At 38.9% G+C, this 23,822-nt stretch overlaps 1 protein-coding gene across 7 annotated transcripts in view; it reads left to right on the top strand.

Moving 5' to 3' along the window:
- Positions 1–513: 513 nt before the first annotated feature.
- Positions 514–23,822, top strand: part of SMARCA2 (SWI/SNF related BAF chromatin remodeling complex subunit ATPase 2) — a 108,526-nt gene continuing 85,217 nt past the window's right edge. For 2 of the 7 annotated variants that reach the window (XM_085311430.1, XM_085311425.1), the window contains exons 1-4: positions 514–652; positions 10,432–10,692; positions 17,378–17,501; positions 23,306–23,635. In XM_085311430.1, the coding sequence (XP_085167556.1) occupies positions 10,468–10,692; positions 17,378–17,501; positions 23,306–23,635 (679 nt within the window). In that variant the 5' untranslated portion in view covers positions 514–652; positions 10,432–10,467. Of the gene's footprint in view, positions 653–1,728; positions 1,880–8,444; positions 8,513–10,431; positions 10,693–17,377; positions 17,502–23,305; positions 23,636–23,822 lie in introns of those variants that run through there. The other 5 variants (XM_085311426.1, XM_085311428.1, XM_085311429.1 and 2 more) reach the window with 5 other exon arrangements.

The raw sequence follows: 23,822 nt of genomic DNA, 5'->3' as shown, positions 1-23,822 counted from the left end.
TAAATTCTGCAGAGGAACTTCATTTTAGACACCGCCACTTCAAGGTGTGTAACCAGCTATTTTAATACCAGGACGTCTCTTAATATGAAATTTTACTCTAGGGCAGTAATTATAATACACACACCCAAAGGCGGTTCCAGCACCTTCTTCACCTGCCTCAAATCGCCCCCTCTCCCCCTCCCATTCCCTCACCCCCCTCCCCCGGCGGCTCGCTCCGCTCCGCTCCGCGCTAGGAAAGGGGAGAGGGGAAGGAGGGGGCGGCCGGGCGCGGCGGCAGCAGCCCCCACCCCACGGGGCGTCCGATCGTTCCCGTTCCCCCCGCCGCGCCGCGCCGCGCCGCGCCGCACCGCTCAGCTCAGCATACCCCTACCTTCCCCCGCCCAACCCTGCCGCTGAGTGACAGCCGCCAGGCCCCAATGGGACCGCCCCTGTGGCGCGGGGAGGGGTGGGCGCTGCAGCGGCGGCGAGCCAATGGGAGCGGCGCTTCCTGCGTGACGGGCAGGGCGGGGCCGGCGTTTCGGAAGAGGAGGGCATGGCTGTCATCAGTGAAGTCATGTTCCTCGTCTAGCCCCTCGCTCCGGCGCCGGACTCCGGGTGGCTCACGCAGCGGGAGAGTGGCGACATCCAGCACGGCACTCCGCCCCGCCGAAGGGTGAGCGCAACTTACAGCTCCCTCTCTCTGCCCCAGCCCCGTCGCGCCCCTCGCGTGCTCTCAGCCTGCGCCGTCTGATGTTTTCACGGTCCTTTATTGTTATTGATCCCACGCGCACGCACCTCCTCTCCCTCCCCGCATGAATACAAGCAAATAAACAGATAAGTCCCGACTGGGCCCCAGGGGTGATTATGCGACCTTCTGCCTGTCCTCCGACGTCCACCATCCCTTCCAAAAAATATATTCTCCAGTGGGTGGAGAGAAGAAAGTTTTGATCCAGTATTTCTGGACTAATCATAACGCGAATCTCCAATGAGAGAGAGAGAGGAGGGAAGAAGAAGGAGGAAAAAAAAAAAAAATCCGTGGTCGCTGACTTGTGAGTCAGCTGCACTAACAGGCAGAGAGCAGGAGGAAGAGGAGGCAGTGGGGGAGCGCGCCGTGTATGTGTGTGTTTGTGYGTATTTATAATCCACGTATTTCCATGCGTGTGTGCGGGGACGTAACGGGTAAAAGCAGCGAGGGGCACAACAACAGCCCGGCGTGGCGGCCGGAGGCAGCGGGGCCGCGGCGGGGCGAGGGCAGCCGGGAGGCGGCGATCCGCGGCTGCCTGTCAGCAGCGCTACGCTGCTTCCCCTTCGGCGCCTTTCGGCCTGGGTTTCTCGATCCGTCAGTCGCTCCTTCTGTAAAGGTGTCGCGGTGCCCGTCCCAAAATAGCGCTTCCCCCTCCCCCTTCTCCCCCGGTGCAGGGACCATGCCCGGCTCGCGAGGCGGAGAAGCACAAAACATGCGCTAGCAATTTTATAATCGCCTTCTAAGCCAAAAAAAAAAAAAACACTTTATTTCCGGTGTGCGCGTTTTTTTTTTTTTTTTTTTTCCTGATGGGGTCGAGCAGGGCGGCGGGAGGACGCGCACCCACGCGGGCGCCCAGCTAGAGGCAGGCGGCTGGGAAGGGGGCGTCTGCGGCGGCGTGGTCAGCGCCGGGAGAAGTTCTCCGCTGCGGGCGGCGGCGGCCGGCGGAGGCCGTCCGTGTGGCGGATTTCCCCTTCCTTCCTTCGCTCTGCGTGTGCGAGCGGCSGCGGGCAATCAGGAAGTCACCGCCGCCGCACACGGAGGCGCGTTTGATCGGCGCGACACGGCGACGCACGGCGCGGCGGGCGGCCTAGCCCCGCCGCCGGGCCCTTCCCCCGCCGCCGCTAGCCCACCTGCCGCCGGCCCCCCGCCGCCGAGGTAGAAGCTGCGGGGCCGAACCGCTGCTTGGCGAGGAGGGGGCGAGCAGGGCGCGGCGCGGGCGCTTCTAGCCTGTCGGCGGGGGCGAAAAACTTTCTAGAAGGGCGGGCGAGCCGCGGGCCCTGCTGGCTGCGCCGGTGGAGGGAGGCGGCGGGCGGCCGCCGGCGCGCCGCTGAGGCCTACGCGTCGCCCGGCGCTGCCGGAAGAGCCGCGCGCGGCGCCCGGGGGCGGGGGAAGCTTTAACAGTCGCGCGCGGCGGCCGTTAACGGTCGCGCGGCGGCGGCGGGGGGCTCGAGCCCTCTCCCGGGGCAGCACCGAAGTTCGCCAGAGCCTCAAACACATGGTGCCTTCCAACCGCCGTGCCTGGCTCTCGCTTTGAGAGCAGTGGAGTTTCCGATCTCCCTCCACCCCTCCAACCGAGTATTTAGCCTCTTGGGACAACACAGTGCACAAGACTGAAAAAAAAGTTGCTGCTCTTAACTCTTTCCTTTGTATTTTTTTTCTTTCTTTCTGAAATACACGTTGTTATCAAGTAAATGCCGTGGCTGAGTGTCAGTGTAGCTGCCTAGATCATGCCGAATTGATTTTTCTTGATACCTGCTGTTCAGTTTGTTGTTGATGTTAAGACCTGCCAAACGTTAGGTGAAATCTGTTCTTTTTAGATGTCTTTGATGAATGTTTTAGATAGGTAAGTAATTAATCAGTTGAGTTGAATAGATTTCATATATATGTATATACACACACACATAAAGCTTTTCCTATATTAAGTAAAATAGTACAAAAAAGTAAAAAAGGTACTACTTTTGTTAGAAAATGACGTGGCACTCAATGCCATGTCAGTCAGTACTGCGTTGTTTGATTTGTATTCTTTTCTGCTTTTTTAGATTTCTTAAGTGTTTCCTAATTTTAACCATGGTCACTAAGACTGAGACAAATTAACATTATGCCACAATTTAATTCCTTTAGCGGTATACTCCTTAATTGTTCAGAGGTGGGGCAGCCTTCTCTGTGCAAGTTAGTGTATTGTTATGCAAATAAAGGCACACTTTCTCTTTGGGGAAACTAATTGCTCTATTACTCTCCTTGACTTCTGTTTCTTTTGTCCCTTTGTTACTCTGAGGAAAAGATGATGTACCAAAGGGATAGGCTTAGAGATAAGTTTTTATGTCCAGTTGTAATATATCAGTAACAGTAGGCAAGAAGATTGTATGGGTAATGAGCATCTTAGAATAAGTTCAGTTAGGGATATCCTGTAGCACATGTGAGCTTGACAGAGGTGAGGAAGCATCATCATTAAATACAGTATTTCTCTCATGAGTTCTGTGTCAGCTTTAGGACTGGTGTTCTGCAGTGCTTCACAGGACTATGCACCACAAGAGTGTCTTCAGTGCAGTTTTAGATCTTTTGTTCATTTCTAAAATGGTCTGTTAGCATTTCTTGTCAAGTTTGAAAAGTGCTTTGGCCAACACCTGAGGCTTGAAACTGACAAGAAAAAGGTGCTCTAGCTAGCATTTTTATATTAAATGTGTTTTTGACAAAGATGTAACTGAAATTAATATCTGCAGGTGTATTTTTTCAGTTTTTATTGGACTTTGAAGTTAGGGTCAGAATGTGCACGGTAGCCAAAAAACATGCACTTTTTCAAATCCTGTGGATTTGATCTTAATTAATTATGATCCTGATTAATAATATTGTTTGATCCTGATAAATAATATTTCTATGATCTAGTGATTCTTTTCAGAAGGATTTCCTTTTTTATATGAATAAGACTATTATTACAAATCATTAACTAAAATGGTTCTTATATTTTGGATTTCTTTCTACTATAGTGGAAAATCTCCATGTATACAAAGTGCTTCCTTGATCTCCACATCTTTTGCAGTTCATTAATTAAGTTTTCCATTTCTGTTTGATCCTGAAGTGAAGTAATAAATATGAAGTTATGACATAAAGATCACTTGCCATGAAAATGGCAACGTGGAGAAGCTTATGCTATATTTACAGGATAAAACAATTGCATATGAATAAGTGAAAGAAGTAAGCCCTCCTTAAAAACATTTGTGGTAGTTTGTGAATGTAGCAGGATAAGAAGACAGAGAGGTTCAAAACTGTTTTTTTTCTGATGTGTTTAAAATCATCACTTCTTGTGTACAAACATTTTTATTTCTGCCTCCTCTTCATAGAAAATTTTCTATGTCTTGCTTTAGGCTATGAGCACAGAACGAGAATTGTTTTTTTTTTTTCTTCAGGAAAAATGTTAAAAATAAGTTCATTGTACTGCAAATCATACTATTGTATTATCTTCAGTGATATTTTGTCTTAAGTAACTTTTATTAATAACAAACTTCTTGTTTCTTCCTCCTCTTCCCTTCTCTAAGTAAAGACAAGTCTTGCCAGCAATACACTGAATTTCTTTCCTTCTTCCCACCTCTAATTATGGCTTTTGTTTTGTTTTTCAGAATCTAATGTGAAGATGATATTCAATAACTGTGATTAATGCCTGTAGAAAAGGTCACAGCATGGAAACTTAATCCGTAACCAGTCAGCACTCTCATGAGTCAGTTTTGTATCCCCTAAATGTACAGTAGAATCTGCACATGTAGCGCTGAGTAGTGCTAATCCAAACGTGGACTTGATTTTAGACATTGACAGCTTGTCTGTGATGATTATGGTTGTGGGGTTGAAGAGCAGTTCACTAACCTCCTAACTCCAGCTGTCAGCTCTAGCCTTTCCCAAAGGCTGCTGCCTTCTGAGGCAAAGCCATCCAAAGGGATTGCATGCCTGTGCTTAAGCGTCTTAGGTGAAAACTTTGATGAGAAAGCTTATGCCTAACTTCTGTGAACTCTGACTTGGGATGATTTCCCTTGGACTGGCAGGTTTAGATCCCACCCCAGATTTTTAGCTAGTGTTTTCTTTGTGCTGATTTTAGTTTCTCATATTAGGACTATCCTAAAGTAAGCTGTCTCAGCATGCGATTGCGTTACATGACTCCAGAGTGAAATGTATGGTGCAAGCACACATCCTTTCCGGTAGCTGTGCYGTGGGGGAGGGTAGCAGTGTTTGGTAGAGGGCTGGAGAAACCTGTGAGACAGTGTCCAGACTTGTTTGTATGAAGTATCTGCATATGCAACTGAAGTTCTGTGTTTCTGATTCTGTGGTTTGAATGACAAACTGCAATTTCCCTTGCAGAAGTGATCTTGAAGTTACAATAAAGTTAATACCTGGGTATGTAAAGGCACATCTTCAGCAGTTAGTGTGTTCTAATTCTTTTATGTGAATTGAACGACACTATTTTATGTCAGTTGAAAATTTGACTCTTCTCCTTTGCTGATTTTATGTTGTTTCATATATACCTGTTAATTGACTAAATTGTTGTTTGATGGAATGGCAATAGTGAAGTCCTAGTAAATATTAATATGCAGTGTCCTATGAGACATACATGAGAAATACAGAGTACTGACTTGCTTATAAATTTTCTAAATTATTTGTTTAATTATCAGTTCTTCAATTCAGTCAATTCTTAAACTTCCCACATTTTCATTTAGTTCCCCTGCAGGGACAGGTTTAGCTCAGTTGGTTAGAGCGTGGTGCTGCTAATGCCAAGATCGTGGGTTCAATCCCTGTATGGGCTATGCTGAGGGTTGGACTAGATGATCTCCCGAGGTCCCTTCCAACCTTACCATTCTATGATTCTATGATTGTTAGCAAATTAAGGAAAAACCACAAATCATTGATGACATCACTGCACTTTCTATGGCAGCATAAGAAAGGAAATCTCGAGTTACCCTGTTCGCAGTAACAGGATATTGTGCTTTCATAATGTATCTTTCCAAAACTATCAGTGACTCATAATTCCAATTGGGAATGAAGGGGGAAAGTGGACTGTGGTTAACTGTTTTCCTGTAGAGGTACACTTAGGAAGAGGTAGTCTGCTTTGCAGTGTGATAATAGCATGTGGCTAATGGTTGGATCTGCATTGCCTTTTCATCATCTAAGTGGTGCAGTTCTCCTTGCTTTCTATTGTCTATCCAGAGCTGAGAATCTGGCTGAAAACACTCTGGCTGAGACTCAGTTTGGGTTGACTCAATCTGGAAAAGGCAGAAGTTACATTGTATGATGAAGAGACACAGCTAAAGAAATTACAAATACTCACTACTCCATCTTCCTAGACTCAGTCTAACTACTGTATGCCAAAGCAATTCACAATCTCTGGATCTGTTGGGGTGTCCAGCTGGCCTTGAATTCCAAAGTAGTGATGGTAGTTTCTTGCCTTTTCTGTTTTAGTTTTAGATCTACTATACTTTTTCTCATCTGAAGGAAATCCATGCCTATGTTACTCTGGGGTTTGTAGCAGCTTTATACCAAGGTATGTGCAATATGCTTGGATGCTGTGTGCACCAAAATACTGAGCAACCTCACTGTACAATAAAACAGCTGCGTCTACAAAGCTTTCTGAGTGTGTATAAATGAAAGTGCAGAACATTTGTGCTTAAGGATTATCCTTGTCCTCATACCATTCTCAAAGTTTTTTGTAATGTAGATACTCACAATTCTGAATCCTTTCATCCAGAAATAGTTGAGCATTTTGGCCAGATGCTAGATCTTTCTCTTTAGCTCTTGGTATTGAGGCTCCTTTTATCTTTGTATCTGGCTAAGTCACCTTGGCACTGATAGTTTTTTTTTTCTGTCTAAGCTCTGATATGTCCAGAAGAGGTGGGAGAAAATTTCTGAGACCACAGGAAGAACTGCATGATTCACCGCAACTGATTCAATCCCTGCTTGTTCTTTGGCATGGGCTCAAAATATAGAAATGGTTAGATTTGAATACATGTTCTGTCTGGCAGAAAGAGCTACCTTCATCTGAGGTGGCAGAAAAAGGAAAAAATAACGGATGGTACATAGCAGGAATCTCTGTGTTCAAAGCTAAGAGAAAAGGATCTGGCCTGCTATTTGAGGCTGTTAATGGAATAAATCTGGTGATGCTGATGTATGTTAATCTAGGCAATGTTCTGGTTTTACAGTTAAAAGCTGTCTCTTTTTCGAAGTCACGTGAATACTCCTGTGAGAGTTGTGAGGAAATTGTGGGACTGGACACTTGAGAAACAGTTAGACAGTATGTAATACTTTTGAGGATCTGGGTCAGCAGCAGCATCATTTGGGGGCAATGTGATGGAAATTTTTTTTCTCACTTCATTACAATCCAATTCATTACAAATGTTGTAAGTGTTTACACTTTTTTTCGTGACTCTGAATAGGTACTCAGTAAATCAGTACTCCAAACATCTGACTTTTGCAGAGATCTGGTTAATATTGTTTATCTGAATATATGCACCAGAATTTACCTAAGCTATGTGAGTGTTAGGCACTGGCCACTGTTGCATCTGGTGTCTATTGGCAGATTTTTGCTTTGACTTCGGTGAGATTTTTGTAAGAGACTAAAGGAATTGGGTATCTAGTGCTTATTAAATTTTGATTAGAATCAATTGCCTAATTTATACAGGCTTTTTGTAGAATCTCAATCTTATCAAATAAAAACTAAGTCAAAAGCTTTTTAGCGGTTCTGCAAACAGATCCTGAGTTGAGAGGGTCATGTATAATGTGTTTTAGTTTATGGCAGTAGCTGTTTTTCCCTTTTACCAGAGAAAACCACCTCCTCTCTTTAAATATCTTGGTGTTCTTGGGCAGGACCTGTGCACAGGTGTTCAGGTAATATTTTCCAATATTTTATATTCCCTTGAATATAGGTCTTATTCCTTTTGTTTTCATGAAAACTGTTTTTTGACAAATAGAATCTGTTAATACACATCTATCTAAGAAGATTCACAATATTATCTTCTCATAAGATTGGGTGAATTTCTCTTCTGAACAAAAACAAAATGAAAGGACTTTATCTGGAATAAGGAGTGAAGCATTCCGCTCTGGTAGTGATTGTTTTTTACAGCTTGGGCACTTACTAATCCATTAAAAAGAATATTAAATCTTTATAATTTGCTTACTGGAACTTTTTAATGTGTGTATATAAACAAAATTGCAACCAGGAGCGTGGAAACTGAGACCAATAAACTTTTATGAGAACCGTAAGTTAAGTTTGAAATAAAGGTGCATGGAATGAGAGATTTTGATAACCTTTTTGTTAGACAGATGTAGGCAAAAGTATTTTGTAAAATATGACATTATGTGGTATTGTGCACTGATAGTAATTGTTTTACTTAAAAATTGATGGTGTAACAACTCTGTATACATTTTTCATGATAATGGTATTGGTGTTAGGTTCTACCTTGTTAAACTGACTGAATTTAGCTTCCAGCATACAGAGGGATTCAGCTATAAGGGTGCAGTCTTAGCGCACTCCTGTATTTTGCAATGTAGGAATCATCTCTCATAAAAATTCTTTGCTCTGTGGAAATATCTGTTGTCCTTCATACAGTGAAATTGCATATATCATGGTATGATATATGCAGTTGTGATAATTTTTAAAACATGATTCTTTTTGTGGTGATGTTGTGGGATTATGAGGGACTAATTAGTTACTCAAGTGCTTGTTGTTGTCTTATGTCTTGAACAGAGAAACTTCAAAGGTACCGCCCTGCCTTACCTTGCAAGGAAATAGGATCTCAAGGTAGTTTATTTTGGGTGAGAATATTTTATTTTAAATGATTTAAATAGCCCTTGTGCTAGTTTGTTGTCTTGAATCAGAGGAGAGTAAGCAACTAATAAAGCATAATGAGGGAATTAATAAGCATTTTGGTAGCATTTTGTCTGCTGTATTGGTTCTAATTGCTAAATACTCGTTTGCTTGTGGAAGAAAAAGGATCATCAGTTCTGTAAAATTTAAATTGCCGAATTACCAGCAGAAAGCACCAATACACTTTTTCTTTTCCCTATCATGTCTTGCAAATGGACTTCTTTTTTTGTTTGGTAGGAATCTTGGGAGGGTGCTTTGTTTTTTTTTGAGCATTGCTTTCTTAGTTTGACTTTGGCTAGCCAGGATACTGGCAGGGTTGTAATGTGGGTTTGTACAAGTTGTCTCATAGCAGGGTTTACACTAGTCCCTCRCACCAGAAAGGAACTACTGGTAACTATGGATAATGATAAACCCGTAAGTTGAAAGTGGAACACTATCTTCTGCTGAAAGTCCTGTAAGGAGAGAAGATGGGTTAGGGAGATCTCCTAGGTCTTAAAATGTACTATCAAAATATTGCAGAATAGAACAGTTCTGTAAAATACTTGGTTTTCTTTCTATTGGTTTTATTGTTATGGGACAAGTACCCAAGGGCAGGTAACCTTATTATAAAACTACACTCAAAGTAAATTTAAAAAAAGTAAGTAGGCTAAGCCCATCTAATGGTCAACTACGGCTGGATGTGGGGAACTTACTTGCTTTCTTGGGCTAGCACTGAGATTCTACTTGCTTTCTTATGCTAGCACCAAGACTCCCGTGTCCTTAAAGGAAAGCAATTTAGAAATTGAAATGAGCATTTTTTTTAAACAAGGTTACTTATCTGCTGATTTGACTCCTCAGATAATGAGATCATTGTGTGATCAAGCGCATCAAAATGGTGCTGCTAGGAAGTGGGGAGTACCAGGCAACGTGACTGGTTTTGTTGATAGCAGCTAATCATCACTTCTGTAAAAGCATGGCAACTCTGTCACGATGGTACAATACACAGGCATTAGCAAACTAAAAGTTCCCAATGTTAGACACCAGTGAAAGTTCTTGGAAAGTTGGAGAAGAAGAATGTTTCAAGTCTGCCTCAATCTGTTCTTTTAGGAACACAGAAACAAAAAATAGCAAAAGGTAGTTTTCTAGCAAGTGAAGGTCTATAATTCATTTTCTGAGCTCATACCATTTTGTAAGTCACTTGAGCTGCATTCTTGTGGCTTGTGACATCAGCAGAACCCCTCAAGTAAGTTACAACTGGGTTCAGTCCAAAGCAATCTGTTGTCTTTTCTGTTGTCTGTTTCGTTTGATATTGTGATTGCATACAGAGATAACCAGAGAGGTCTTAAGTTAAATATTTTTTAAAAAGTCATGAAATAGTTTTAGAATGATTTTTAATACTTTTTCTGCTCTCTCACTATGTGTTTTATAAATAAGAATTGCACTGTATCTGATGAATTAGGGAGAGATTTCAGAACAAGCATGTCCGCTCAGAGATGCGGAACAGTCTTATGTGCCTTAGGTGTTCTGTGCTTTACTCTTTGTAATGTAATTTGATGATTTCAATTCAGCTGAATTCATATTCCCTGGTAGACACTTCTCTTAGCCTAGAAACTTTTCTTATGTGGATGATACATAAACATCCAGAAACTGACTGAACTATCAAGTTCCTTGAACCTTCTAGGCAGCTTTTTGAAGGATGGGCATACTAATATATCATGTTAGGGATCACTTAGGCATTTTCTGCTGATGAGAGCTTGCGTGTGTGTGTGTGTGTGTGTGTGTGTGTGTGTGTGTATAATGCTTACCAGCAGATTTTCTTCATTAAGTATTTTTTTCAATGCCCCTAATGTCACATAGAAATTCTGTTTTCATTTTGTTTTGTTATTAGAGCGATTCTGCTTATTGAAAAGGAGACAGAAAATAGATGTCCACGCCTACAGACCCTGGTGCCATGCCTCATCCTGGTCCTTCCCCTGGACCAGGACCTTCACCTGGACCGATTCTAGGACCTAGCCCAGGACCAGGGCCGTCTCCTGGCTCAGTACACAGCATGATGGGGCCAAGTCCTGGTCCACCCAGTGTCCCGCACCCAGTGCCGACAATGGGGCCTACTGATTATCCACAGGAAGGCATGCATCAAATGCATAAGGTAATAGCTTTTTACAAGTGAACCTTTTTCCCCTAGAGTTTTCTCCACTGATAAAAAGCATACTTGTACTACATTTAGACCTGCATAAGACGTATTCTATTTCATGTGGAAGTGGAGCTACAATCTYAATTCTATCTTTATTATTAAAGATAATAATAAATATATCAGACTAAACACAGCTTGCTTGTTTTTAATAGACTAGTTTGAACAACAGAGTTACCGATTTTGGAAATCATCCCTTGTCAAGTGTACACTTTTCAACAGGATAGACCTTACTAGAGAATAAATTTGGAGTAGTGTAAAACCATTCTAACAATTTTTTTTGTAATTAAATAAATGTTCTTGTAAGATATTTTTTCTTGTGCTCCGTTTTGTGGTCTGCTACCATATTGCATATTTTTTGAGTTTTTTTTTTGTTTTACATGAAAATAGGTCTCTTAAAAATTATTTTAACTCTTAAAATGTCTACAAATTTTTTTAATATTCTGTGTGGATGGAAAAAGTTTGTTTCCGGATTAATTTACATAGGCTTCATTTCACTAAGGAATTTTAAACTATATAATTTAGAAAATGTGAATAATCTGACTTCAGTCATTGTTGTTTTATGCTTAAAGTTACATGTGTGCTTAGACAATCATCAGTGTCCTTTGGTTCGAGGAAGTATTTTTCTGTCTAGAGTATTTCTTTGAGAACATTCTATTAAATATTCACATTTTATTTARTTGTGAAGCAAAGGTTTACAATTTATGATAATTTTAATTTTACTCGCAGAAATATACAATAACAGCTTATAGAGCCAAGTTCAGAACACTGTTGGTGCTACTTGGTATTGTTGTAAGCACATGCAGAAAACATCAAATAATAGTTTTAAAAGCATTTCATTTTTTTTCCTTTTGAATTGGCAACTTCGTCAAGTTTCTACTTTTGTGTCTGTATTAATTTAAGTCATTAAAACAGAGATTGTTTTGTCCAGTCAGTGAGGATACAATGCTGTCATCTTTTGCATGAAAAATTGTATCATTAAAACTTTTGATAACACAAAGACAGTTGAGGTGATGGAGAACCATGATCCAGCTCCCCATCTGTGCAGAACTGTTGTAATCTCTGAGAGGTTAGCACACTGAGTACTTAAAGTTTTGCATGTGAATCTTAAAGCATCTAATTTAGCTGCTAGCCAGATTAGATGTTTGCAATTGATATTTCCTTGTTTATGGAGTCAGTTACAGTCCAAGCTTCCAGGGGTCTGGTAAATTCCTAAGGCTTCACTAACAGCCAGGGTTTACATCTTCAGCTCTCTATTATTTCTGTTTTGAAATCCTATACAGCCACACAAAAGAGTGGCAGCACCATGAGCTTTCTGTAGAACAGCTGAATGCTCCATACAGTATATCTTTAACTGCTATATCCTGGTTTACCTTTTGTGTTCCTTAGTAGATATATGCTATGTCAGTGTTAGAAAAAGAACAGCAAATACCATCCTACAAAGTTCTTCTGGAGAGTCTAGAAGCATCTGAGAAATTCTGTGAGGAAGAGTAGAATTTCTCACATTGTAATGTCGCAAGGCATTGACAAGTTTTGAAGAATGTACCATGACTCTGAAGAGTCTGGATCACTAAAAGGTGATCAGTCAGTATACCCTGAGAAAAATTACTTTCCCTCTTCTGTCCTATGATTGTGAGAATGAGATTAAGGCTATAATTTCCCAAGTATTTTTTTTTTCAGTAGCAACGTTGTTTGAATGCCCTTGCTCTTCTCTAGGCTCCCTCTGCCTCTCCTTCTCCCTCTCCCTCTCTGTGAGAAAGGGTGAGTGCAGGAGCATGCAAGACACAAAATTGGTCTGTTGAACTGATACAGGTGAAAAATTAATATTTTTTTCTTGTTTAATATTTTATTTTAGATCAATTTCCTGGTCTCTCTTCCTGTGCAGCCCACAAGTAGTGTATTGGGACAGCTGAGGGAAGGACAAGGGGAATGGTCTATTTAAAACTGCTGTCAAAGTGTGCCTTCAGAAAATTTTGCAGATAATCTTGAGTGTTGTTCCATGTAATTCAAAAAGTGTCTAATCAAAATGTGGTCAGCCAGGTACAGTTTACAGTTTGGCTAGATAATTATTTTCTTTCTGCTTAGTGTTATATAAAGCAATTTGACTTTTAAGTCATGGTGCAAGACCGTACTTTACTTTTCCTAATGAGAACAAATGAAAGAAGTGAGAGATTGGGCAAAATATGTTCCAGTTCTGCAACTACTTTTAGGATATGTATATCTCTGCATACATATGCAAATTAGAGTGGTTCTTACATTAAAATTCACAAACTAAACAGAGAAGGGCCTTCATTTTATATTGGATATCTGACTAGATTACAGAGAATAATGTAATGCATACAGAATAAAAAAAATGCATTAAGTACAAAAGTGAACTGATTGAGATAAGTTGTAATAGTAAATCATAACTCCCACAGTTGCTTTATTTAACAGCAGGCAATGTGAAGGTTAAAGAGTCTATTCAGGTAATAACCAGAAAACTCGTCCATGAGAGAATTTATTGCAGTTAGGACAGAAGAAATAAATTAATCATCTTTCTTGGTACTTTCTGAAGTAATCTTTAGACTTAATGAAATTCTTAGGAGAATCACTACAATTCTAATTTTTACTGAAGTATGTTGTGGCTGCGAGACAGCTCCACTGGTTCAAGGAGACATACCTAGAAGTCTTTGGGAAGGGGACAAACCATTACAGCCTAAAAGTGCTCTGAGCTGAAAATACTTGGAGGCTGCAAAGATAATTGAGGGAAACATTGTTATGTGGATGTCCTAATCTTACTCTTCTTGAGCATCCACTTATGGGGCCCTTTTGGAGGCATACCATAAGGATGGATGGTACAAGTCTGAATGGACTGAGTTGTCTGTATATACTTATGCAGCTGGGCCATGTGACTTTTAATGCTCTCATTTAGTTTTGACAACAATATATCTATTTAATTTGCATGGTTCTTATTTGAGGAATGGAAAGCGGACTGTGTGCTCTGAGTTTATTTTCTGTTCTGTGTAATCATAACCTGAAACATAGTGACTTCTTTTGTGAATTTATAATGGAGTGTACTGTAAATGATTACTAGCTCTGGAAAAACTATTATAATGTCACAGACAATAGTATTACTTTGCTAGAATTGAGTGACAGAGAGAATAGTTTTCCTACAAAAATGACTTTTCTAAAACTGTTTAATGTATTATTTGTTCATTCAAATGTTCCATTAAAACAGAAAGCAAATGTTCTCCCCTTTCTTGATTGGTTAATAGATCTTTGAATATTAGACATCTTGGGTACCTTAAGGTGCTGTTCTGGTCCTGAAAGTAACACTTTTCTATTCAGTGAAGTGTTCCCTCCATTACCTCTATTGTATTTGTTTACTTTATTAAGAGGAAAAAAGGTATTGCTGTGGGCATTAAAGGATTAGCAGAGCCCTAGGAAAAAAACTATATTTTAATGATTTATATATGATAGACAGGATTGTTGGCCAAGTCCCTACCGTAAGGGCAACCAGAGTCAGTCTCATTGTCCATTAGCTCGGCCTTCAGTTGCACTATGCAGTTACATGACAACAGACTGCTGTGTGGCTTATATAGAAGGTGCAGGATCTAGAAGAAGTCTAGTTTTATACTCAGCTCTTGGTCTCTGATTTCAAGGTGAGTGGTCTTAATCTTTTTTAAGGAAGGAAGCAGGAAAAAAGAAGACACTTTAATACGATAGTTTTCCTAGAAGTAGATTAAATAGTGATTTAATGCAGTTTGTGGGAAGACCTTAGTTCCTAAATGAAGAGCAAAAGCGATATAGTTAAAATATTCCCTGTACTTCATGCACTACCTAAAATGCCAGCTCTTGTAAGTACGGGCTTGCGTGTAGTTAAAGGTATCTCATGATATCTGGAAGCACTGTTCACTGTTAAGCCTGTTCTGCACCAATTCTTACTTACATGGAACAATGAAAAAGAGTAATGTGTGCTTACGGTTGAATATGTCTCAACTTTATGTTTCCCTTCTGTGCTATGATAATATCAAAAGAAATGAAAAGAACCTTACAACAGTGGTGCTGTTTTGGTGTTACAGGTTATATTTTTCATGCCAATAATGTCTCTTAGGAAGATAGCTTTAATAATTTATACARGATTGAAGGATTTACAGAAATTGCATGAGTATAAGGTCTTTTCTGTAGAGTTGATTTTTTTTTTGTTGTTATCCAACTCTGTAACTATACAGTGATTCAAAGAGGTTATGAAAAATAATCATTTTTCAATTTTTATAGTCCTCTGCTCATTTATCTTCTCTATTTAATAGGTTTTTTCCTTGGACAGTAGAGTTGCTTTCAGATTAAAAATATACTTGAAAGCATAAAGCCATCTGCATAAGTTAGCAATACTGTAATAATTAAAACTGATTTTATCCTCAAATGGAAAAATTCATGTCATTTTTATCTTTCATAGCTTTGACAGTAAAAAACAGATTAATCAAGTCTACCTTTCCCAATCTGTTTCTAATGAATTGCACTTTCAGTTTCTTACAACATAATTTCTACAAACAAAAACAAGCCTTTTTTGCTATAGTTAGGCTCCCTTCCATTATGCTTGAAACATTTCAATTGGCTAGAGATTTTGTTTATTTGAAATATTTCTCTTAAAAAAATTTCTTTTGTTCAACTCTTTGCACAGAACCATTTCTTCTATTGAAGTTCCTCTGTGTCACCACAGATCCTTTATTTTCCTTTTTTCCTTCTTTAATTCTCTTTTTGAAAAAGTAATTCTACCCAGGCATTTGCTTTCGTCTTCACTGCTACTCTTCCTCTTCACTGGTGCTCTTTGTTAATGTCAGCCCCTTCCCCTGCCTCCGTGTGCTTGTACCCTAGTGCCCTCACTCTGTACGCTGTGTCACATCCTAGTCCATTCAGAGCTGTCTGCATCCAGAGAGGTGCTGCTTCTGCTTTCCATCAGTGCAGTGACATCCTCCCTGCAGTGACACCACGAATGTGTTGCTATCAGGAGTCCTCTGCTCTAAAAAGGAGATCCAGTCTTCTGCACAACCTTTCTCTCCTCTTGGAGGCTCTAAAGATTTGGTCCTGGACATGTACCATGATTTTTGTAATAAAAAATAGCTTCTCAAATAACAGATTTTTTTCTTTTTATCTGATATAGGCRCTTTCTTTCTTTCTTTCTTTTTTGTTTTGTCATGAAAACGACATGTTTTGTTGAAAAGTAAGAAATCCATGTTGCTTCTCTCCTTTTAGCCTAGAGTTTCTGATAAGGAAAAAAATCATATCAGTGGAATCTTTCAGAAGCAACAGTAAGCCAAAGAAACAAATGATTACAGATCTTTATTATTTTATTATTATTCCAAAGGAAAATGGGAAAACTGTATGAAGGATTTATAAATTAAAATTTAGAATTATTTTTCCCTCTATGTACATAGAAAGAATGACCAGTGCTTAGTTCTGTTAATTGATTCGTGTACAACAGATTGCTCAAACAGAAGAAATGCAACAGTCTCTTTTTTTATAACTTTATGTAGCTTCTTTTACATACTTTCCATTAATTGACTGTGTTTTCCATTAGAATAAGTTTTCCTAACTCTGTATTTTTTTCTTTGAAAGCATTCTCAATGAATAGGTGTGCATTAAGATACAACAGTCTGATTTCATGCTAGGGCTTGCAAGACCAGTTAATATTTAGTATACATTCATGTATACATTACAAAGAGAGGCAGAGTTGCAGATTTTAGTAGGGAGAAATGGAGTGAATGCTGCCAGCTTTTTTCTTCCTTGTACAAAGCCTCGCAAGCATTCTAAGTCAGCAGTTAATGAGCGGAATCTCTGTCATGCTTATGGACCTGATGGAATTCTTGCTTTCAGGTAAATATTTTTGGTTTTCTTAAGGTCTSTTTTCATTCTGATGTTACAGCATTTTCTGGTATTACCTATTTTCACATCCAGATTCTTGCAGCTTCTGTTGGGAGCCTTTTCCAGTGCTCTGTATGCCTTCAGCATATTTTTCTGACTCGTTGTCTTCTCTTTAAGAAAGTAAAGAGTCGCTTGTCCCTGTTTTGCCTTTTAAATACCATTGAGATTGTTGTTTTTGAGGAGTGAATGAAGCGACGGTGACTGTAGGGGAGCAAGTAGTTGAACAGAACCAAGTCTTCCTTTATTCCAGTGCTTTTCTCTGTTTTTTGCCTGCAAAGAGGCTACCTCCTGCAATGAAACTTTTATGTTTGAAGAGAAGCAGTGTTTGGAGTGTTCCAGTAGAACAGTGACTGAAAGGGCAAAGTTTGGGTTAAAAATAACTCAGGCAAAGCCACAAGCTGTACTTTCCTGAGTTGGTGTGTGTTACAGTGTTTTGTAATATGAGGCCAATACAGTTCATGTGTTTGTATTTGGACAGTTTGCCTTCCTGGCATTGCCTAAAGCACATCAGGAAAAAAAAAAAAAAAAGGTGTTGGGGGAAGGAGGCAGAGAGGGGTAAGCCTTGTAGTGCTGTGCTTTCCAAAATTTCTGATTCTGGAGGTGAAGTTTCCCGTTGTTTTTACATTTCAAGAGCTTTAAGAGATATTTTTACTTTTCTGTATGTACATGTGTAAATTTTGAGTTAAAGTCCCTTAGATTTTTACATGCTATCTCTGTATAAATATTTATTTTGTTTTCACAGACCATTGATGGCTTGCATGAAAAAGGAATAGTTGAAGATGTTCATTGTAGCTCCATGAAGAGTATGCGACCTCCTCACCCTGGAATGGGCCCACCTCAGAGTCCAATGGACCAGCATAGTCAAGGTTTATAAACACTATGCATGCAATATTATTTAGCGTCCCCTTTGTGTCACAAAGAGTCAGAAGTAACATGRAACAGTTTTCGAGTTATTTCCTTTCTGCCGTATTTGGAAAGGATAAACTGCAGTATCAGAGGATGAGGGTAATAACTTAATCCCCTTGCTGTCTAGAGTGCTCATCAGTCATGTACTGGAAAAAGGTTAATCCTTTTGGATCCAAGTCTGTGTCTGGGGCAAATAAACTATTATAGGTTGCAGTTCATATCTATAAAATAAATATTTTTTTCTGATATTATGTGGTTATTATAAATTTAAATGGATTAGAATAGGACCTATTTTAAGTGTATGATGAAGAAACATGATGTAAGAAAGAAGAATCCAAGCAGACCTGGAGTGACCTTCTTTAATATTAATCATGTTTGGCCAAGAGCTGAGCAAAGTTCTTGCCAAAAACGTGCATCCCAGAAATTAGAAACTTACTTCATTACAATTCTGCATGTCGTCTTTACGTCATTTAGCTTGCAACATAAAAGGACATACATTCTCTAAGCAGCTCAGTATGCTGGAGATTTAACTGGACTAGTAACACCTGCTAGTATTAATTAGTTGAATAGATAAGGTTTGGTATGTTGTATAATTAGTTACTGTATACCAGCACCTGAAGATACCAACTGAAATTAGGGAGCTAGTTTGCCTCTCTCTGCACAAACCTGTTAATAGATGGTCCCTGTTTGATGTATTTACATGTTTGTAAGATTGAAAAAGAGAAATGGTGGAAGGAGGAGACAGATACAGATTAGCAAAATGACTTTACCTGACTTGTGTGACTTTTCAGTATCAATTTTTTGAAGTAGAACTGACTTTTGAAGGGAAAATTCTTCCTCAGAGAGGAAGAATCCACGAGAGTGGATTCTGGCCCATATATGGGACCTTTCTGTGCTACAGTAAAGCTAGTAGTAGTAACCATAGACACAACTTTGGCAGATGGACTTACAAAAGGCACTTGACTTGCTTCTGTATGACACTTCAATTTAGGATAAAAATAACACTAAGCAAAACCAATATAATGTATAGTAAACAGATTCACTTTAGCTAGTTAGGTGGCAGATTATGAAAAAAATGTAAATAAAGGATCAGTATCCGGTTGAGGATATTTCTAGGTAGACTATAATTTAGATACAGCTTTATTCGTGGTTTAGTGTTATTCACTGGTTCAGAGATCCGGAAAAAACGTAAGATTAGTGCTAATTTACAGGTAGCACTGAGATTTAGCCTTAGATAACAAAAAGATAATTACAAATGCTGGTCAGGATGCTCAATAGAGAGGGTTTATTTCTACAGCATGGATTTTAACACAGCCAATAACATAGTATATCTAGGAAAAATGTATTTTTTGTGTAGGTGGCATGAGACTATTATACCAAGCAGTAATACTGAAGGGAGTTTTAAGTTGTCATGGTAGACTTAAATGTGCGTTGTCATGTACGTTGGAATGTACTACCTGCATTGATAAACAGGGGCATATTAAATGAAAAGCTATACCACCTTTGCTAATGAAAAAGGTGAGAGCTTTATAGTAATATTGTATTCTACTTGTATGTCTGCACTTCAGAAAAATATTGGAAAATTGTGCCATGTTTAGAAGGCACATATATGAGTCACTTGCAACTTGAAAGACTTGTGCTTTTGCCTGTAGAAAGTTAAACTTGAATATTTATTCTGTCAGGGTGAGAATTAACAGGTAACTGTGATTAGTCTGCACATTTCCAGTAGGTAAAAAAGGTTGTATTAGATGACTTGTATATCTAGCAAAAAAGTGAAATGGATTTTACACAAAGTTTAAATCAGACAAGTTCAGACCATATTCGATAGCTACATCTGATTTCATGAGGATAATTAACCCTTGGGACAAGGATTACCTGAAGATTTGAGGTATCTTTTTCTATATAAAATGCACACAGAGTTGTGATGAACAATCTTGAAATAAAGATCAGCAAACTTACTAGCTAGAAAAGAGTATTTCCAAGGCAAATTGATGCAGAATTTTGAGAGTAATGACTCTTGCAGTCTGTAGTGAGAATCAGTAAGCTGACAGTTGTKGAGGTGGCTGGGCTTACTTTGATCAGCAAGTCAAAACCATGCATAAAAACTAAATCTGCAACAGCTTTGTCATTCTGCTGGTAAATGTGTATTTGCTGTCTTGATAGCAGTAACTCTTCTGAGATGTTTACTTTTTTTTTAACTGAAGATCACAGCTAAAATAAACTATGCAGCTTTATTATTTAGATTTTCTTTTTCTTAATATTTAGTGGTATGTTAGCATGCGTAAGGTTTCGCTTGTACTAGTTGAGACAGATTGTCAAATTTTTAATGCAGCCATATCCTGACAGAGTGTTTTTACAAACATCTGACATTGATTTGTGGGTGAAAAAACTCTTGAATTGGTATCTGTCTCCCCAACAGTTCTTCCTTTCCTCTAGAGTGGCAAATTGAAGGAGGAATAACATTTCTGACTATTTCAAGTGACCAGTTGTCTTTTCTTGAACTCATGCATGATATTGATGTTTCTGTTTAGTCTTGGTATCTTTCTTTTCATAATAACAGATTTAACAGAAAGAAGAATCTGTTGCTCTGAATTCGTATATAGCTGTTTATATAATTTACTAGATTGATCTGAGTTTGGATTGCATTAGAAACTGTTCATCCTCTGTAGAAGAGCTGTGCTGAAAATACCAGGATCGATACCAGATGTATGGAATTTACTGGTAAAATTTACTTGGCTAAACTGCTGAGCAGAATTATACAAAAATGAAAACTATATTTAACTTATTTTTAAGAGGAATGAGGAGAAATTGCAGAGATGAGATCCTGAGCAACCTGATACGGCTTGGAAGTTGTCCCTGCTTTGGGGATTTAGCATTCAATATTTTGCTGCCTACTCTTTCACAGATTAAGCTAAACTGAATAGGTTATGCAGAATTAAATTCAAAACCCTATATGGAGAATCTACAGGAAAGGAGTAGCTTTTTTCTGAGCAATTAACGAACTAGGTCTTTTAAGAATTTGCTGAACATCTATTGTGGGAATTCCTGTGTGCCAGAAAAAAATGTATCTGAAATATCTTGTAGCAGAAAGCTCAAAAGAAGGCCAGATCCTTTTTGTCTGTATCTTAAACATTCTTAAGCTCTGTATCCTATTTATTTATTTATTTAGAAGTACTTGTTAACCTCTGTCTTCATCCGTTACTCAGATCCCATGTGTGCATCCTAACCTATTAGTGGACTATGTGTAGTAAGTATGGAAAAAAGTCATTTGGGGAATTTATTAGGAGTAGCTTGTGACTACATGTTACCACACTAGTATTTTGGATTTAAAAAGGATAACTTCCATATAGCATCACAAAATTTAGATCCTGTAAATGTCATATTTTACAGCTTTTATGAGAATTTTGGAAGGCTTTTGTCCTTTTCTCAAATGTTCTACTGAAATTTAGTTTTAATCCTTACTCTTGCAAATCCTAGTTTCCTTGTTGCCAAAAATCGAAGTGCGTAGGACTTTGAGGGAGGGAAAAAGTGTAATTAATATATGCCTAGAAATTTCCAAAGTAGTCTGCTTCCAAAAACTCCTCTGTGTCTAAGTCAAGGACTTGCTATTAATCCTGACAATTTCAGTTGTAAGTGCTGAATAGTATCCTGCCTTTCTGACTTCAATTTGGTAGTTCAGGTGGGTTTCTAGATCCTGAATCTTAAATCTATCAGTGATTTGGGACTGTATGACTTGGATAAATGTAATGTTGAGGAGGAAAGAAACTTTGAAAGGCAGTTTTGGAAACAGTATATTTCAAGGGAGTTGTTAAAGCAAATTCTGAGATTTAGAAATGTAGTAGTAATGAATAAACTTTTCAGTATATCTCAGATTTTTAAAGTATATAGCCATAACACAATTCGATGTTTTACTTTTTGTTATGACACAGTGTTTGTTCTTTTAAAGCAGTGAGTTTACAAGAGGGATTTTTAGCTTCTCTCCCTTCTTAACAAATAAATTAAAAAAAATTTCTAGGCAAAAGCAAATTAGTGGAAAGAGATTAATAAATGGAATAAACTTAAGATTATTTATCGTAGCTTTTATCATCATCAGTGGATATATAAACAATTTTTATGTTGACCTAGTAAATAACTTAAGGGGTGCAAATGTTAGAATTACTTACTTGCTTTCCCTTGATTTCCTTAGTCCACTGGCCATATTTTTCCCTTATGTTACTTAATCTTATTCCCATCAGAGCTGTCATCTGTCTTTGAGTTCTTTAGTTATAATACTGAATTCAGTTTGTTTCTCTCTTATCTAGTCTTTTTCATATAAAACCTTTTATCTCCAGTGTACCTTTATTTCATTTTTATTTTTTGTAGACCTGAAATCCTCTGTTCTCTTTCTTTTTTTCTTAGATATTTCAACCTTTAATTTATTGTCGAATGTATTTATTCCTAGATTCCAGCGTTAGTAGATTCCTAGTTCTTTAGCACTCCCATCTATCCCCTTGTATAAATTCTAGGACTTAAAAATACTGGCATTCGCAAAATGAAGTTGAAACTGCTACTAGATTTGCCCATGTTGCACATACTGGAAGACAAATGAGAACAGTGAAATTGTCTGGCTCACAGAAGCCTTCCTCTACGTATACATGAAGTTGCTGTAGTTTCACTTTGGAGTGTCAGAACAGTGGAGGAAGAGTAGATTTAGTGTAACAGAACTTAGGATGTTGGCATGAACTTCAGAGTTTCTGTGACCCGCAAGTTTGTGAAGTGCATGGAAGATTTTTTGTTTTATTAGGCTTATCAAATTGATACAAGCATTAATTGTGCTGTACAACACAGGAGTGAAGTGGGTAAATATCTACCTCTTTCTCACAGATGGTGGACATCTTTAAAATCTAGCTGTATGTATTGCATTACTTGAAGGATCGATCTTTGTATTTTTCCTGTAACATGCTATGTGGTCTTAGACATCTCACCTGAAATTCTGTACCRTCACTTTTCATGGATGTGTTGTGAAGCTTTAGCAAATATATTTTAAGTGGAATTAAAATTCAAGCCTGAAACCACTGCATTGGCAAGGATTCTAATAGGGCGCAAGTACTGTTCACTCCAGAATCATGCCTCTTCTGCTGGAACTTTATAGTGTGCCACAATCTGCAGCAGTTTCTTCAGAAGATGAAATTTTACTCAGAGTTGAAATTCAGCATTCTTGAGCACTCAGGTCATAAAGGGTATTGAATGTTGTTCATCTAACTCAAAGTTTTAATCCATATAAACTAGAGCAACTGTGTAAAAATATGAAGTGGATACTGTCTACTGTGTGTTGGAGATTATTGGCAAAGAGGGCCCCTATCAATGAGTGAGTGTTCCTTGATGTGTGCGCATCAAAATAAACGCATAGTATTAAGCTCTAAAATAGGCAGACCTTGTTGCGTATGTTTCATTACGAAATATTTGTCCAATATGCTAGTGACCCAGTACCCCATCCTGGTATTTCTGGGTACTGTACTTATGTTTTAGTTTGTCTTCTAAATGTGATAGTATTTACTTTTAGAAATTATTGGATGATACAATCATAGTTCAGTACAAATAATAGCTCATGTAGCTATCTTACTGTTACAGGGAATTTAGATTACACTTTTGTTCTTGCAGAAAATACTCCAACTATTCTAACTTGAGAGACATCTTTACACTGCAAGTTCTATTATAGAAAGTTAATGGAATTTAGATATGACTAACCATGAAGTTAAATTTTTGATCCTCTTATCTGGTCTAGGTTATATGTCTCCACACCCATCTCCACTAGGAGCCCCAGAGCATGTGTCCAGTCCGATGTCTGGAGGAGGTCCAACTCCACCGCAGATGACTCCCAGTCAGCCAGGACCCATTATGCCAGGAGACCCACAAGTTATGAGTCAACCTAACAGAGGTCCTTCGCCTTTCAGCCCTGTACAGCTGCATCAGCTCCGAGCTCAGATTCTAGCCTACAAAATGTTAGCTAGAGGTCAGCCTTTACCAGAAAACCTCCAGCTTGCTGTTCAGGGAAAGCGGACCCTGCCTGGCATTCAACAGCAACAGGCTCCCAATGCCTTCAACAGACAGTCTGGTAAGTGAATCTGGCACTGTGTCACTGCCCAGGTAATTCTTCAAATTCTGCCTTGAAATATAACAGAAATGTGTGGTGTAGGAGGATATAACTTGAGACTGTATTCTAGCATCAGTTTGTACAGTGGTCTTTGGTTTTAAGCTTGAGCAAGTGCATAAAATGGTTACATTATTAGTAGGATATTGAA

This window comes from Rhea americana, unplaced genomic scaffold (genome assembly GCF_003343005.1).
Source record: "Rhea americana isolate MKP2758 unplaced genomic scaffold, rheAme1 scaffold_340, whole genome shotgun sequence".
NCBI classification, from domain to species: Eukaryota; Metazoa; Chordata; class Aves; order Rheiformes; family Rheidae; genus Rhea; species Rhea americana.
The sequence above is the reverse complement of the archived record's forward strand: the minus strand, read 5'-3'. Positions and strand labels throughout refer to the sequence as shown.